This window comes from Lepisosteus platostomus, chromosome 19 (assembly GCF_059453375.1).
Source record: "Lepisosteus platostomus isolate fLepPlt1 chromosome 19, fLepPlt1.hap1, whole genome shotgun sequence".
NCBI classification, from domain to species: Eukaryota; Metazoa; Chordata; class Actinopteri; order Semionotiformes; family Lepisosteidae; genus Lepisosteus; species Lepisosteus platostomus.
The window spans coordinates 6,082,740-6,097,585 of NC_142629.1; the positions used below are offsets into that span (position 1 = coordinate 6,082,740).

A 14,846-nucleotide genomic window follows, 5' to 3' on the forward strand; every position below is an offset into this window, starting at 1 on the left:
CAAATCACAATGTTTTACAGACGCCAGGACAATGTTGAGTATCCCGTTGTGACGCCATCAGTCTCAGCCCATGTCAAGTCAAAACAGCTCCAGAAGACAAAATATTGCTCCCCTGCCTCTCATGAAGGTTTAAGCATCATGGGCAGAGCCGTACGGCTTCCAGAACCCCAGAAAAAGAAAGAATCTAATAATTAGCAAGAGGAACGCAGTCCAGTTCTGATGTCTGCCCTTCCAACTGGCTTTAACTGTGCTTCTGTCACCTTGTCTTCGCCTGGAGGACACAATACGTTTTTCTAGATCCCTAAGTACTGTAATGTTTGCTAGTGGTGATGCAAGACTGAAGAAATGTTTGGTTCTTGGGCAGCCTTCTTGGGGGACCTCCTTGTGTGTCTCGTGTGCTTTGCCATAATCTGAACCGAAATAAACAGTTTTAGAGGATCCCCTTTTGCTTCCTTGTTTATGGCAGATCTCGTAACAAGTTTGCTTCTTGCTTGGAATCGTGTGCATGAAGCATTAAGTGCCTCTGTTTGGGAAGAAAGCACCAGGCATGGCCTGTCTGGGTGGGGGGGTACAGATTAGCCAGTCCAGCCAGTGGTGGTGATGGAAAGACAGAGATGGGTGGACAGTGAATGGAAACTGTGATAAAAGGGGGTTTTTAATCAGTCTAGTGGACTGGAGGTTGGTGTTCTGGCAATAAGGGGAAAGGGAATGAAGAATGGATGTTAATACACCAAAGGAGGTGTAAAGAGAGCCAAAGGGAGTAAGAACTTCACCACTCTTCAACATACAGCTTTGATCAGCAACAGAAGGAGGTTCTAATAAGAACTGCTCCTGTACAGGAGGTCAAACATGCTTAAAACACCCCTTAGCCTTCATACGTCCCAAAAGGCAAACTGCAAACAAAGCTGGTGAAGCCCCATAAAATAGGCCTGACAGCAGGTATGCATACCCATCTCACTAAAAAGACAATTCACGCTAAGAAGACAACACACCACACTGACAAGGCTAACAGAGAAACCCAACCTGACCACCTCACACAGCAGGACAAACAGAGGCCGGGCTACATACAGTAACAGAGATAATTCACATTCAGGTAAATACACAAGACAGGACAGAAGGAAAGGCTGGAGACAAGACCCTCCATCCTGTGTAGCACAGTACTGAGCCAGAAGATAGCAAAGTCAGGACAACAGCACATCTCCTACCTTCTGCTCCTGTTCCCGTGTAGGCCAGCAGAGCCCCAGGCTCAGCTCTACACAGACCCCCCTCTCCCTGTGCAGGGACCTGGGCAGCCTCACTTCGGGGGAGCCTGGATCACCTGGGGGCCTTACAACAGCTGCTGGGTGTGACAGCACCGACACCAAAGGGCTTTCAAAAGCAAACTCAAATGAAATAGAATTGTTATGGAATTACCTTTATCAGAATAATGATGATTTATGGCTTCCATTCCTTTAGGAAGACAGGGAAATCACAAAGCTCTGCTTCATATTTCAGATGAATTTTAGATTAAGGGCAGGTTAAAATACCGCTCTTTTGAACAGAAAGAAACACTTTTAGAAAGTCCTGTGTTTAGGGGGGAGTGTTATTAGCACAAGACGAAATGGTTTTCCAGAAACATTAAGCACAAGGAATGTGTGCCAAAGAACGATATAATCAAACCTCAGCTTTTCCACCGACAGTGAACACGACATCTTTCACATGCAGTCGAGAGAAAACAAGCTGCCTGTTTACACTGCACAATCAGGGCGTTATTCAGAGCTCTTTAATGCATGTTCCCAGGCCTGTTGCCAGCTGGAGACAGATGAACAGTTAGAATGCAACCGAACAGTCTGTTAACAGCTGTGCAGCTACTGCATCTGTACAACAGCGGAGCCCAGTAACCTTCACAAATGGTTAGGGGCTCGTCTCATTTTTAAGTGCCTTAAGGGGCAAGGAGTGCAAGAGTTTTCCTTGGTGCCTCCTCAGTCCCCAGGGCACAAAGCAGGTCATGTTATTTTAAAATGGCACCTCCCCTCTAGGTTTAGTCCTCCTTAAATATCCTCCATTGCACTCAGTTGAAAAGACTACAAAATGTCTAGATGGAAATATGGTAATGAGGGATTAACAGAAACACAGGCACCACAAAAGCACTGATCTTGAACATTTCATAGAAGCGCTGGGTAATTTAGTGACACAGACATTGCACCACTATGCACACAAATATACTGTCAATATGTACACATACATATGGATTGTGTTTTTCCTACTCCATCATTTCTTTGATTCGCTGTGAAGTGTGCTGTCAAAGTGGGGGGATGGTACATGATTACTAAGGAGTGCACAGTAAATTAGCAGCAGACCAGGCCTTCTCCAGTGTTGGCTGTGCTGTAGGACAGAAGGCTGATGAAAGCGGGCTTGTGGGGGGCTTGTTCGTTCGTGTGTAAGCCTGATACCTCTTGCCCACCGCTGAAGGCAACAGCAGACCCAGTTGGTGTGTCAATTCAGACAGCCTCACAGATTCACAGGCAGTGACGTGCCTCAAAAGACCACCAACGGGATGCCAGCTTCAGGCCACAACAAGCTACGGACCCCAAGAACAGATTTAATGTCTGGAGACATCTCTGACCGCATGTCGGCCATTGTATAAGGGGTTTCTGCAGTTATAAGTGATCCTGGAGGTGGACCAACCCATTCCAGAGGTATTGTAATACTCTGGAAGTCAGCATACAGGCGATTGGATCTTTCTGTATTCACACAGCACTTTCTGCAATAAGCAATTTGAATCTTTGCTCATCGTGTTTATTAGATGGCCTGCAATGATATGACAGGAAGGTGGTTTTTTTAACGATGACAGATGGGGAAGACGCTTAAAAGACTCCACTTTCTGCTGAGTCGCTTGTGCTACCCTAGACTAAAGTTTAATTATAACCTTGATTCTTTAATTTCTTCCACTATTAAGGCTCGGGCTTTTCAGGAAAGTGGGGATTAAGGCTCAGCCGATGTCAGCAACAGTACGCGCGGATGCAGCACAGAATCCCAGTGTCAAACAGTGACCTGTTTTCAGCAGATAAGCCTCAGACACTCAAGCTAACCGGCTGATTTTAATTGGAGGCTGTGACATTCAGAATTAATTAACATTCATGCGCCGAGCGAGGAGGCACCTCAGCACTGAGCCAGCCCCAGAGATAAGCTGGAACAGCTTTTAAAAGATCATTTATAACGGAGAAGCGATGCAGAGCATAACAACAATAAATAACCGAGGAATCGAAATAAGATTCCCAATGCACAGCCGCCGGATCCGTCCCTGGTCTTACGAACTGCAGGGTCTTGTTCTGATGAAGCAGAAAGGGACAAATCTAATTCCACATGGTTCCGATAGTTAAATCAAAACCGCGGGAAACTGGTGGCTTCAAACCGAGATCCTTTAGCTCAGAAAACCTGACACAGCTAAAACGGCTCTCCAGCAGGAATCTTATTTTAAGCCCAGTTCATATTAATTTGCAGATGGGCAAAGCTGAAAAGGCAAAATGGCTGAACTGTGTGGTTTCTGACCCCCTCTGCTTCAGCAGCCTTGAAATCCATGCAGTGGCTGCTCTGCATTCTCCAGGCAGGGCTATAACCGGGACTATTGGGAACAGCAATACAGTACAAAAGTCCATGAGCACCACTAACTAACAGTGCTAATTTCACAGGCAACACAGCCCCTTTCTGAAAACATCTTCATGATCTGAAAGGGTTGGCACCAATTCAAAAGGAAATATCAACATACCTCTTCATGTCAAAGTTTATTTAATTTAGATATTTCTCTGGAAAATACTTTGGCACATTAACAGCATTTGAGTTCAAAGTTTACAAAGCACACACAACAGCTTGAAAACACTAAAGCGCTCATCGTCAAAATAGCAATATATCACAGTTCGTAGTTCATAATTCATGCACAAAGCTTTCCTTTTTGGAATGCAAACCCCAGATTGCATCGTCAATTTAGAAAAGACACAGAATAATCTATAAACATTTTTTTATTTTTTTAAAGGTTTTTTTTTAACAATACTGTAAGGCTCACATAAAATCTGACCACTTTGTATGCAAGAGATTCACTGAACATATTTTGACACATTTTGTTTACTGCATATGATTCTCTTTAGAAATATTAAAGCCCCGTAATAAACTACACACCAGATTTGGCAGAGATAAGAAAACCATTCATATTAATCTGAAGAATAATGTCAATAAAGGATCATAATATTCCTATTCATTGTCTAGCAAAACAGATGTGTACTGATTTTTTTTTAAATCACTACCAATGGTAAGAATTTCATTAAATCCTTCTAGGATTTCCCTTCCCTTTCAATTCTACAGAAGATACAAGTGGTTTAAGTGACAAGTTAGCTCCTTTAGCAAAGAGTTGGTTATCCCAGCAGCCCGTGAACTACATTAGCACCTAGCTTTGTATTTTAGAGGTACAGGCAAAATGTCATTGCACACGGATTAGTGGTTCATTTTGCTTTTGAAAGTTCTAACATCCCGGTTTTTCCTTGCGGATTTATCTTTGCCACTGAATCGAATTTCCTCGCTGGTGTGGATGCCGATAGAACCAACAGCACCCCTGACAGCAAAGAGCTGTCTGCTCCGCACCGTCAGCCTCGGACCAGCTTGTGTGACGGACAAACAAAATGGCATTGCGTGAAAGGAGACAGCCCTTGCCCGCTCCCTGCGTTCCACCTTCAGACAAGCGCTTTTGTTTTATCCTGCGCAGACGGCCTTTCAAGTTGTTCATGACCTTTAAGCATGCGGTCTCTGTCACGCAGCCTGGTACATAAGTACTCGGGAACAAGATGTGTTCCAGGCAAGCGTCGTTGTACAAAACATCTTTTCGATAACCCCATGCTCGACGATCACGCTGTTTTGCGGCTGGAGATGCGATATATATCAAGGCTGTGTGATCTGCGCCTGCAGGTTTCAGCACATCTAGATGTTATTTCCAGACCGCCATCCTCACCGGCTGGTGCTGTTGAGACCCTGCTTGTAGCTTCATGCAAAGAAAGCTATTGGATTGCAAGAATGGTGTTAGCGCTGGGTTCTGAGACAACACTGCCCACATCTGGATCGTTGCTCAATGCAAGCTAGAAGACTGCAGGCATTAGTTATATTGCCCATCTTGGCCCAGTACAGTTAACCTACAAAATACCCAATAGCCATGGTTGTTTGGCAATGTTATCACCAGGCATGGACATCTCTTTCACATGCACCGACTCATTAATATGCTGCACGTTTGGAGCCCTGGACTGGCCCGACCTGTCTCCTTTAACAAGGAATGCCACTGTGTGTGCCACTGCATTCCTGTTGGTTTCTTATTCTTTTGTTTTCCAGTCTCTGAGCCACTGGGGGAAACTGGCGTGAATGGGTTCAAGGCGAGTTTTGCCGTTGAGGCCCGTCCAACCTCTGCTCTGTGTTGCTCGTCCTCAGTTTGCCACAGAGAGGCTGCTGTATGGCAGACTGCAAGGGCACCGACCCTCGCCCTGAGATTTGACTTCGTACCACGCCCACTGCCGCTGTGTAGAAACACGAGCAAAGTCCTGTAACTGCCACTAAGCGTCACTTCACTGCCTGGAACTTCTGGGGAGCAAAGTCCCTTCCGAAAAAAAACGGCTCTGAGGTGCTTTTCTGAGAGTAATAACAGCAAGCACTCTAACAAAAGAACGTGTATTGTAAAATATCCGAGATTTGTTCTGTAGCTTCGCAGTACAGAACCTTGTCCAGTTGAACCCTGTTTGTTAGATAATATGCTTTCGTTTGTTTTGTTTTTTTAACATAAATGGAATGCACCACAGAGGTGCACGTTGTCATGCAGATGTGCCTTTGCCAGATCCCAGAGTGTGGTAGTCACTCCTGGACTCTGGAGTGTGTAGGGCTGACCTACAGCAATGCTATATACAAGCCACGACACTGGGCCTCATTACAAAGGAGCCCCCAGACTGCAGAACTAACTAAAATGGATTAAACAGAAAATGCTGCATTGATTCATCCTGTAAATACCTTGGTTTTTCCATGCTTAAAAAAAACAATTGAATATCACTTAAATATATTGTAAATGTTCAGAAGTAGTAATTCATGTCATCCTAGCAACCCTAATAGCTACTTTATTCAAAACTCGCAGATAAAAAAAAGCAGCTCATGCAAAATAAATTAGGGCAATTTTTCCTGCCTTTTTAGGTGGGGAGGGCTTCCAGAATTTTGGTGAGGTTCTGGAGCAAAGTTCAATTTCTGAGGCCATTCAAAACCCCCAAAAAAAAGAAAATGGGAAAAAAAATGGACTAAACACAAACTTAACAGAAACACAACAACATCGACAATCTCAGATCCGGGTCAAGGTCAGACAGTCCACGGAAAAAAGCCAAACTGGCTGAGTCATTCAATCAGCTGACACAGAAATCAATGGCTTCTACACACGATTTAGGCCAATAACTGCAGGACCGAAAGCCTACTTGTAGAGATGGGAGGGAAATTGGAGAGATAAGTGTCTATGCAACGTACATTGCATAGAAGGGCATGGAGTAATTGTGGGATGGCGAGTGTGTGGTGTGGAGGGGGTTGCTTGCAATGAAGAAGTCATGACAGTGCAAAAAATGAAACATCCCAGGCTGTTCTGACAATCGAGGAACACTTCCTGAAATCTGGATGGTCGTCTTGCCAGCTGATCAGTTGACATCATAGCATTCAGTATACAAATGGAAGGTCAATTCAAAAATAAAATATTGGTCCCAAACCGGCATTCTTATTAACAAATCCATTTCAAGTAGGTCTGTAAAATGATCATCAGCTTGTCTGAACTATATAAACAGATATACATACACGTATGTATGTATAAATGCAGAGCCCCGATATATTAAAATAAGTAGGTGTCTCCCAACCTTTTTTTTTTGTGTGTGCTCGCCGTCTAAATTTGAGTGTACCCTAATGGCTGCCTGCTTCAGGTCCAGCAGGACGCGCAAAGGTAGCGGACATGACCGTGTTTGTGTCCTCTCCACTTCCTGCTCGGAATCTGGGCCACAGTCGCACCCCTGCTGCTCATTTTAATATGGCAGGGCTCTGCATGCATATATATATGTCCATGTACGTTATGGAGACAGGTAGGTAGATACAGTTTTATATATATATCTATGATCAATCTGTTGTAGGAGCCCAAGTTTTATTTTGCCCTGTTATGTCCTTAGCTCTTGACCTCCGTGCTAATGAAAGAAGCGTTAACATAGGAAAAGCCCTCAAACTCGGACTGGTCAAGGTTGTGGATGACCTCCTGGTCGGGTGGGGTTAACACCGGAGGATGGCGGGTGAAAAAGCGGTCAAAATTTCCGGCGTCCCGGCCACACTGCAAGAGGGAAGAAAAAAAAAACAAGAGAAGCATGTGGTGGGTGGGTGGGTGGTTGATCAACAAAACAAGAGAAGCCAAACAGAAAAGGAAAACGCAAACACAGTCAATCCCTGGGGGAGGAGGGGGGGGAGACACACAATCCAAGTAAAAAAAAAAACTGCCTGTTCCTCGCTTCCTTGCTCACCGCGGGGAGACTCCGCCCCTGCGCCGAGCAACTCGACGGCTCCGCCAGCTGGCGCAGGTTCGCCGCCGCGCCGAGGAAACGCCAGCGGCGGCTTCTCCTCCCCGGCGAGGCGCGACTTCCTGCGGACTCCGGCAGGTTTGTTACGGCTGGTCCGGCCCAGAAACTCCTCGTCGAGTTTACACGACGGGCCCGGAACGCCGTTCTGGGTCGTCCCCACACGTCTCGGGACATAAAAATCGGACGTTCGCACGCGTCAGGGTGTCGAGCTTTTTTTTTTTGACGCAGGATATTCTTCAATGAGACGTCTGGTCTTAACTAACGTGAATATGAGTCGTTTCACTGGAAAAATGTCCTAGGAAGACTGGGGATTCTCATTTTATTTCTTAAATGCAAAACGAGTAAAAATGACACCTTTGAGACAACCAGAAAGCATCGAATAGAGATTTCTTGAGGATAGCAAAAGCTAACATGGGTATCAAATCTGCAAATACAGCACCCCAGGAATTGAACCCAGGGCCCTAGCACTGCAAAGCAGCAATGCAAGACCATCCCACCTGTACTGTTCTACTTAAGCAAGAACTTAAGACCTAACACACTAAAAAAACAAAGCACTTTGGAATATGATACCGCAGAGAATCTGATCGTGTTTGCTTCTCCTTGTGGAGGCTTCAAGCAGTCTTCTCTGATGCTTGAAGCCGCTGCAGAACTGATATGCACAAGCAAGAACTCAAAGGCTGAAAGGCTGAGATGAGCACGTGGACTGCAGGTCTCCCCGGGCGGGTTAGCAAGCATCAGCAAGTTCATTTCCTCTTCTGACTTGCTAAGAAACACACCTCGCATATGGATGGACACGATCAACTGAACTGGAGCAAAGCATGCTTTTGCAGAAGGTGATGTCTTCTTACATAACCATCACTGAAAAGCAATACTTTTTCCATAATGCAGGAGAGGGTTACTGTCTGGAGGATGGTTCCTGATTACTGAAACATCTCGAACATCAAATGCATAAGGGTGGAAATTAGAAGCTCTGTATGAATGAGTAGGTAGACAAAATAGCACAGACAGGTCCCATAATTCACAGCGTTAATGTAGCCTGACTGATCAAAGTCTGCTCGTGAGCCGGCCTACTACAGCAGGAATGTCAAAATGTCAGACTTCACCTTTAAAAGTCAAACGCCAGACACGTGCGTCATCGCCCACCGAGCCAAGACAGGCTCCATACAGTACGTCTTCAACCCACGAGGAAAAACTCTCGATACAAAGACCCGAAGAAAAGAATCTCTCAGCGGACGCAGTTGAAAACGTGTCCAAAGATGGCTTCACCCGAACCAGAACAAAACTTCAAGACCAGGTTTAATTTCAACCAAAGCAAGAGGGCCTCCGGGGTTTAAGGCCACAAGTATTTTAACTAGAACTTTCACTGTCTTTAAATTTTCCTCCTTCTATCTTCCCTGACTCCAAGGCTTATAAAGGACTGTTCCAGGTGTGCCCACAACTCCACAACTGATGGTGCTTTCATAAAGCCTTTCCTAGTGTATTCTTCTTTGATTTGCAGTTAAACTTTGATTTTACTCAATGGCTGGAGTTTGGAATCAAAAAAATATCTTAACTCCAACATAACAGCAAGTAGGAGCTTAAGCCTGTAAAATCCCTGTTCATAGCAGTTTAACCCCCCTGGGCACAGCATGGTTACCTGCCACTGTCATTAGCCCCTCTTTTTCTCCCTAGCCTGGCTTTTCCTTCTCCAAAAAAACCCAACCTTTTATTTTCTGCTCTTCTGCACAAGAGGTTGGATTTCGTTTTCCCAGGCAGAAGTCAAATCACAGGCTGTTCTGGGGTTGTTTAGGGAGAGGTCCCTTTCTGTGTCCAGCCATCATGAACACGGCTCCAGACTGCAATGTGCTAACGAGGGTCACGAGTTTAAGCCTGTCCTTCTGAGAGACCCCGGCAAACAGCAGAGAAGCCTTGAACGCAAAAAAAAAACAACTCAGGTACACAACATCGCCGGTCAGCCCTTCGGCAGCACTGAGGAGCAGAAACTTTGGAGGCTGAATAGAACTTCTGCTGCTTAGGCCTGCGTTAAGGGGAGTGAAGCACAACGCAAAGCCTTAGATGGATTAACATCAAAACTGTTCAATCTGTGATTCAAACATCAGTCCCAGCTTCTCATCAGCAGTATTAAAGTTGTCTAAATGGACATTTCTTTGTTTGAAGACCAACCCAGGTGCCACTGTGTGAATCAGACGTCGTGCTGGCCATTCCCAGCGCTAAGCCAACAATCCGACCTCGGGATCTTATTACTCTCTGCTTCCGGCACCGGCTCTGATGAGATATGTTATTGAAAAGGCTCGCAGGCCTGGCCGCCACAGCACAGAGGTAATGATCTGAGAGCTGTTTTGCATTAGCTGGGATCTATGGGGCAGCGGAGGATGGCTAGCTCTGAGCACTGAGGCCTCGCATCCCATCTAATCCTGAAATTGAGGCAAAAGCTTTTCGGTGTCCTCCCAGATACACCTGTCAAGAAAGATTAGCATCACGGGGGTAACACACTGTGGGGTAGCAGGTTATTAGATTTACCCACGTGCCGGCCTGCTAAATGCTGTTTTTTCACTTTAAATACCACCTTCACCTTCGCCTTCAACTTTTACCCGATATTTAACAGCTCTTCGCACCACTTTGGCGTGACCTCTCCTCCAAGCTCTCCTGCACACTGTTGCAGCTAGAGACCGAACCCTGTTTGCAGCACCACCCCACACCAGGAACGCCGAGCTGAGAAATCGCAGCTCTGCAGCTTTGCACTTCTGGATGGAACATAATGAGCAGTTTTGTATGCTCAGAATCTCCTGACAGCTGTCTCGCATTCCTTGCAGTTTCAGCTCACCCACGTTCTCTCCTTTCCATCTCACTGGCTCCCATCCCTCGCTCTCTCTCTCCTCACCCTGAACTCTACATCCTTAATCCCCGCAGGACAGAATGTTCTGTCTGTCCGGCCAGCTTAAACACAGCTGTAAGCAAGTCATTAAAAAAAACACACATAAAAGCTGTGTCCAATTAAGTATCCTCAAACATGGCAGCCCGTACCAATTTTCCCACACCACCTCTGTGCCTGTGATGTACCGCCCTTCAATCACGAGCATCTGCACCAGGCCCTGCACTATGCACAAGGCCGAGCTACCACAACCTGCTAATGTATGTCTGCTTTATTGAGCAGCTGGTGATGGTGGCCGCAATGAGTTCTCTCTGTGACAGGGGCTGCTTGCTTTTAATACAGCAGGACTCTGAAACTAGATCAGCAAGAGTTCGCTGAACAAGTCTGTACGTCAAGCTAAAGAGCACATGAAAAGGAATACAGTAACCAATTCAGGGATAAGGATATTTTGTACAGTATATTTTGTATTGTGTGTATTTCCTTATACTCCATTTTTTATTGCACTTCTTATTGATTGTATTTATTGTATTATTGTATTGTTGCATGGTACTGTGCTGTGTTGATTGTGCCTGGCTGCTGTTGCATTGTAATTGAATGAACTTGATTTATAAAGTATCTATCTGTCTATAACAGACAGACCATTAAGGCTCTCCTTGCAATCTTTTGTGTGGAAGCTAATCAAGCTATCGTGAGTGAGGTCTGCTGCCTCTGCACTACAATACTGCTACTGGGGGACTGACTGTGAGAAGTTCAACAGCTCCCCGTCGCTGTGGCAGCAAACAGCTGTAACGTCCCCCTGTTTCCAGCCCCTACTGCACCTTTAGGGGTGTAATCCAGGCTGATCTTCCTCTGAGGCTCCTTATCTCAGATATGCCAGGAATACAAAATAAAGACCACAGAGAAAATTGCATCTTTCATTATTTTTAAAGTGGCTCCGCTAATCTCGGCTCTCAAGTCTCGATGGCTTCCCAGATAGGCTCTCCATATTGCCTATATAATGGCGTAATCCACTTTATCAGGCTCTGCCTGGGGTTATCAGCTACAGTCATCCGCCATTGTTTAATAGCCTGCCTTTCAGGCCCCCACGCTGTGATCTCTCAGGGATGTGTCTGGAAAACAAATCATCGCAGGTGAAACTGTTTTTATATTTCTGGGTCTTTCAATCTCAGCGTGACAAATCTAGAGATTTCACTTTGCCCTGGTGATGTTGTTGCATTAAGATATGAAATGGAGGGTTTTTTCGTAGAGCAAGGCTTAATAATAACAATGGTCCCCTTTATTTGTATAGCACTTTTCATCCCAAAGGATCCCAAGGAACTGTACATACAGAGGGCACCCACTTCATACCCCACTGAAACGCAGTACCTGTCAGTGTTGGCGCATACGTAAAATATAACACATCAAGTGACAGTCAGAATATAAAAGACAAGAGTAGAATTTTGCTAGTATGCTGGGGTTGACAGTCCGACTTTTACAAAATGGTGCCCTGGGATCTTTATTGACCACAAAGTCAGGACACCAGTCTCATCCAAATGAAAAGCACTTCCTATGGAACAGCGTCCCCAGTCACCACACTAATGCAATGGCTTGAAAACTGGTTTAGAGGCCGCACACTGGTCTATCAACATCATTTACAGCAACTTGACTTTCACTGGAAGTCTCCCATTCAAGTACTGATCAAACCCAGTCCTGATTCGTGGAATGATGGAAATGCTGTTATCGAGACCTGGGTGCTTTACTAAGTTTTAATTTCCCCTACAGCGCTGTGAGATCTTCTCACATGTCCCTCAATTATAAATGAATAATTAACAGGCCTTTTTTAGCACAATAGGGTGTTTGAGACGAAGAACTGAAACGAGAAGACTGATATTTAGATCTTTCAATACTCTCAAGATGGCTCTACAAAACAAAATGAGGACAATATTCCCCTTGCGTGGTGTGTGGATTTTGCCATCAACAGCTGGTATTAATGGCTTACAAACGGGTTTTGCGCCAGGCTGTGCGTGTGCAGTCAGCGCTGGGGTGGGATAATGCTATTCACAAAGCATTAGAGCTCTGACGAGATGCATCGCAGCCCTGTTTATTTCTATAACACGCTGCTGGCAAGGCTCCGGTAACGACACTGTTACAACAGGATTGCTTAGCACCCCTGTCAAAGTGGCAGGCGCTATTCACAAAAGCAAAATGTCATCCCACTTTAAACCTGTGGCCTAGAGGCCAGCACAATCAAATTAGGCCGATTATTATTAAATCTGGGGGGTAATTAGTCGCTGACTCTGTTAAAGATAACGTTGATCGAAGACGACAGCGTCACAATTCCACTTTATTCCCATGATGTGCCTGCCCCTCCTGCCCCCCTCGCCCCTCCCTCTCCTGCCCCCCTGCCTGTCCTGCCTCTCTTGCCCCTCCTGCCCCCCCTCCTCTCCTACCCCTCCTGACCAATCTGCCTCTCCTGCCCCCCCTGCCTCTCTTGTCCCTCCTGCCCCCCCCCCTCTCCTACCCCTCCTGACCAATCTGCCTCTCCTGCCCCTCCTGCCTCTCCTGCCCCCCTGCCTGTCCTGCCTCTCTTGCCCCTCCTGCCCCCCCTCCTCTCCTACCCCTCCTGACCAATCTGCCTCTCCTGCCCCTCCTGCTTCTCCTGCCCCTCCTGCCCCCCCCTCCTCTCCTACCCCTCCAGCCCAATCTGCCCCACCTGCCCCTCCTGCCCACTAGTGCTGGAACTCAAACAATCTGAAAGGCGAGATGAGGCCAAGTGACATTTTCACATTGAAGACGAAAAGGCTGAGAGGTAAGGAGCAGTAGATAGTTCTTTTCTAAACAGTCAATCTTTTAAAACAATAAAGCACGTGAAGGGCTTTGCAATCTCACTGAAGTTTGGGATATTGTGCCCGATTCATGATATAGGATATGTACCCTGACTCTCGATAGGGCTCCCTCTCTTTCTCGCTGAAATCCAGCAGGAACCTGGACACTTGACCATCTCCAGATGGGAGCAGCCAGCTACAGAGGATACAATCTTGGGATTGTATTTTTTTTTCCCCCCAAAGCTCAGAGTGACAGAAAGACATTCCCGTCTCGTTGAAGCGTCCGCCACACACAGCGGTGTTTTTGCAGGGAAGAGCCCAGCCGAACATCTTCAGCACGTCTACAGTATCACTTCACAGTTGTTAATGGTCAACAAAATCTAGAGCATCCGATCCTGCACGCAGAGCAAAAACCGTCAAAATCAGAGATGACCGTCTAGTCTCTGTCTCTCTCAACATTTTCATTCCATGATTTCCCAGGTTCTTGAATAAAACGCATTTTAATAATGCACAACACCGCTCATCACTGCTGAGGTTTCTCTGTGCTTCTGGAGGGGGGGGGGGATCTCTCACTATAATGCAAAAGCTAGAATTCATCATCAGACTCTAAGGAGGGCTTTTAATAAAATTAATAAAATAACCATTCTCCAACAAATCATCCCTATGTCCTGTACTGAATTATAGCGCTCTTATTTCCCCTTTAAAGGCTCCACAGAAAAACTCCCCGCAAGCTTCAAGAGGGCACAGTTGCAAATTATGTATCTGAATCTCAGAGTTTCTTCAAGCTGCACAGTTGCCTTCCTTCTGTCATGCCTTCCGAAAAAAACAAACAAACAAACACACTGGAAAAAGAATTCACCATCTGCCGATAAATACTGGGGAGCAATCCAAAGCATGGAAAAAAAAACCACCCAACAAAAACACAGGGAAGCAAAGCCGTTAACCATATAACTTACCAAGTCATTTAATTCATGAACAGTCACTGATTGGGCACGGAGCCCTTTAAAGGGCGGGAAGCCAGGGTGAATCAGCACACAGGAAGAGCCCAGTTCTGACAATGAGCACACAGAGAGGGAGCAGGGAGTCTGGTCCACACTTGGGCCTGGGTGAATGAGGGGTGGAGGGGTGGCCAGGGAGGCCTCAGACAAGGAAGTGAAGGAGTGGGGGCGTGGCCTCGAGGGGGCGGGGTGAAGGGGAGGAGCCGGGGTTGGGATCAGGGTGTTCCCGGTGGAGGGGGCGACGGGTGGGGGCGGAGCCTGGGGAGGGGCCAGGGGCGGGGCCTGGGGCACACTTACTGCTTTGGGTTTGAAGGGCGGCTGCACCTCCTTGTTCTCCAGCTTCTCCCAGTCCATGTAGCGGAAGAAGGCGTGCTCCTTGATGTCACGCTCGCCCTCCGGCCCGCAGCCCAGGCGCTTCCCAGGGTGCTTGGTCATCAGCTGCAGCAGCAGGAGAGAGAGAAGAGTTAACAGAGGGGGGATTTCGTCTTGGATTTCCATGCTAGCTGGGAGTGTGAGACTGGTGGGCGTAAGAGGATGCCAATCTGGAACTCCTATCTGTTGTTGTAGTTAATGTAAAAAA

At 46.4% G+C, this 14,846-nt stretch overlaps 1 protein-coding gene across 2 annotated transcripts in view; it reads right to left on the minus strand.

The window, feature by feature from the left end:
• Nucleotides 1-14,846, minus strand: part of LOC148644998 (protein kinase C beta type) — a 149,826-nt gene that overhangs the window by 7,587 nt on the left and 127,393 nt on the right. The window contains exons 16-17 of one of the 2 annotated variants that reach the window (XM_088613098.1): nucleotides 14,564-14,704; nucleotides 3,752-7,348 (exon numbers count right to left, since the gene is read on the minus strand). In XM_088613098.1, the coding sequence (XP_088469224.1) occupies nucleotides 7,190-7,348; nucleotides 14,564-14,704 (300 nt within the window). In that variant the 3' untranslated portion in view covers nucleotides 3,752-7,189. Of the gene's footprint in view, nucleotides 1-3,751; nucleotides 7,349-14,563; nucleotides 14,705-14,846 lie in introns of those variants that run through there. The other variant, XM_088613099.1, reaches the window with a different exon arrangement.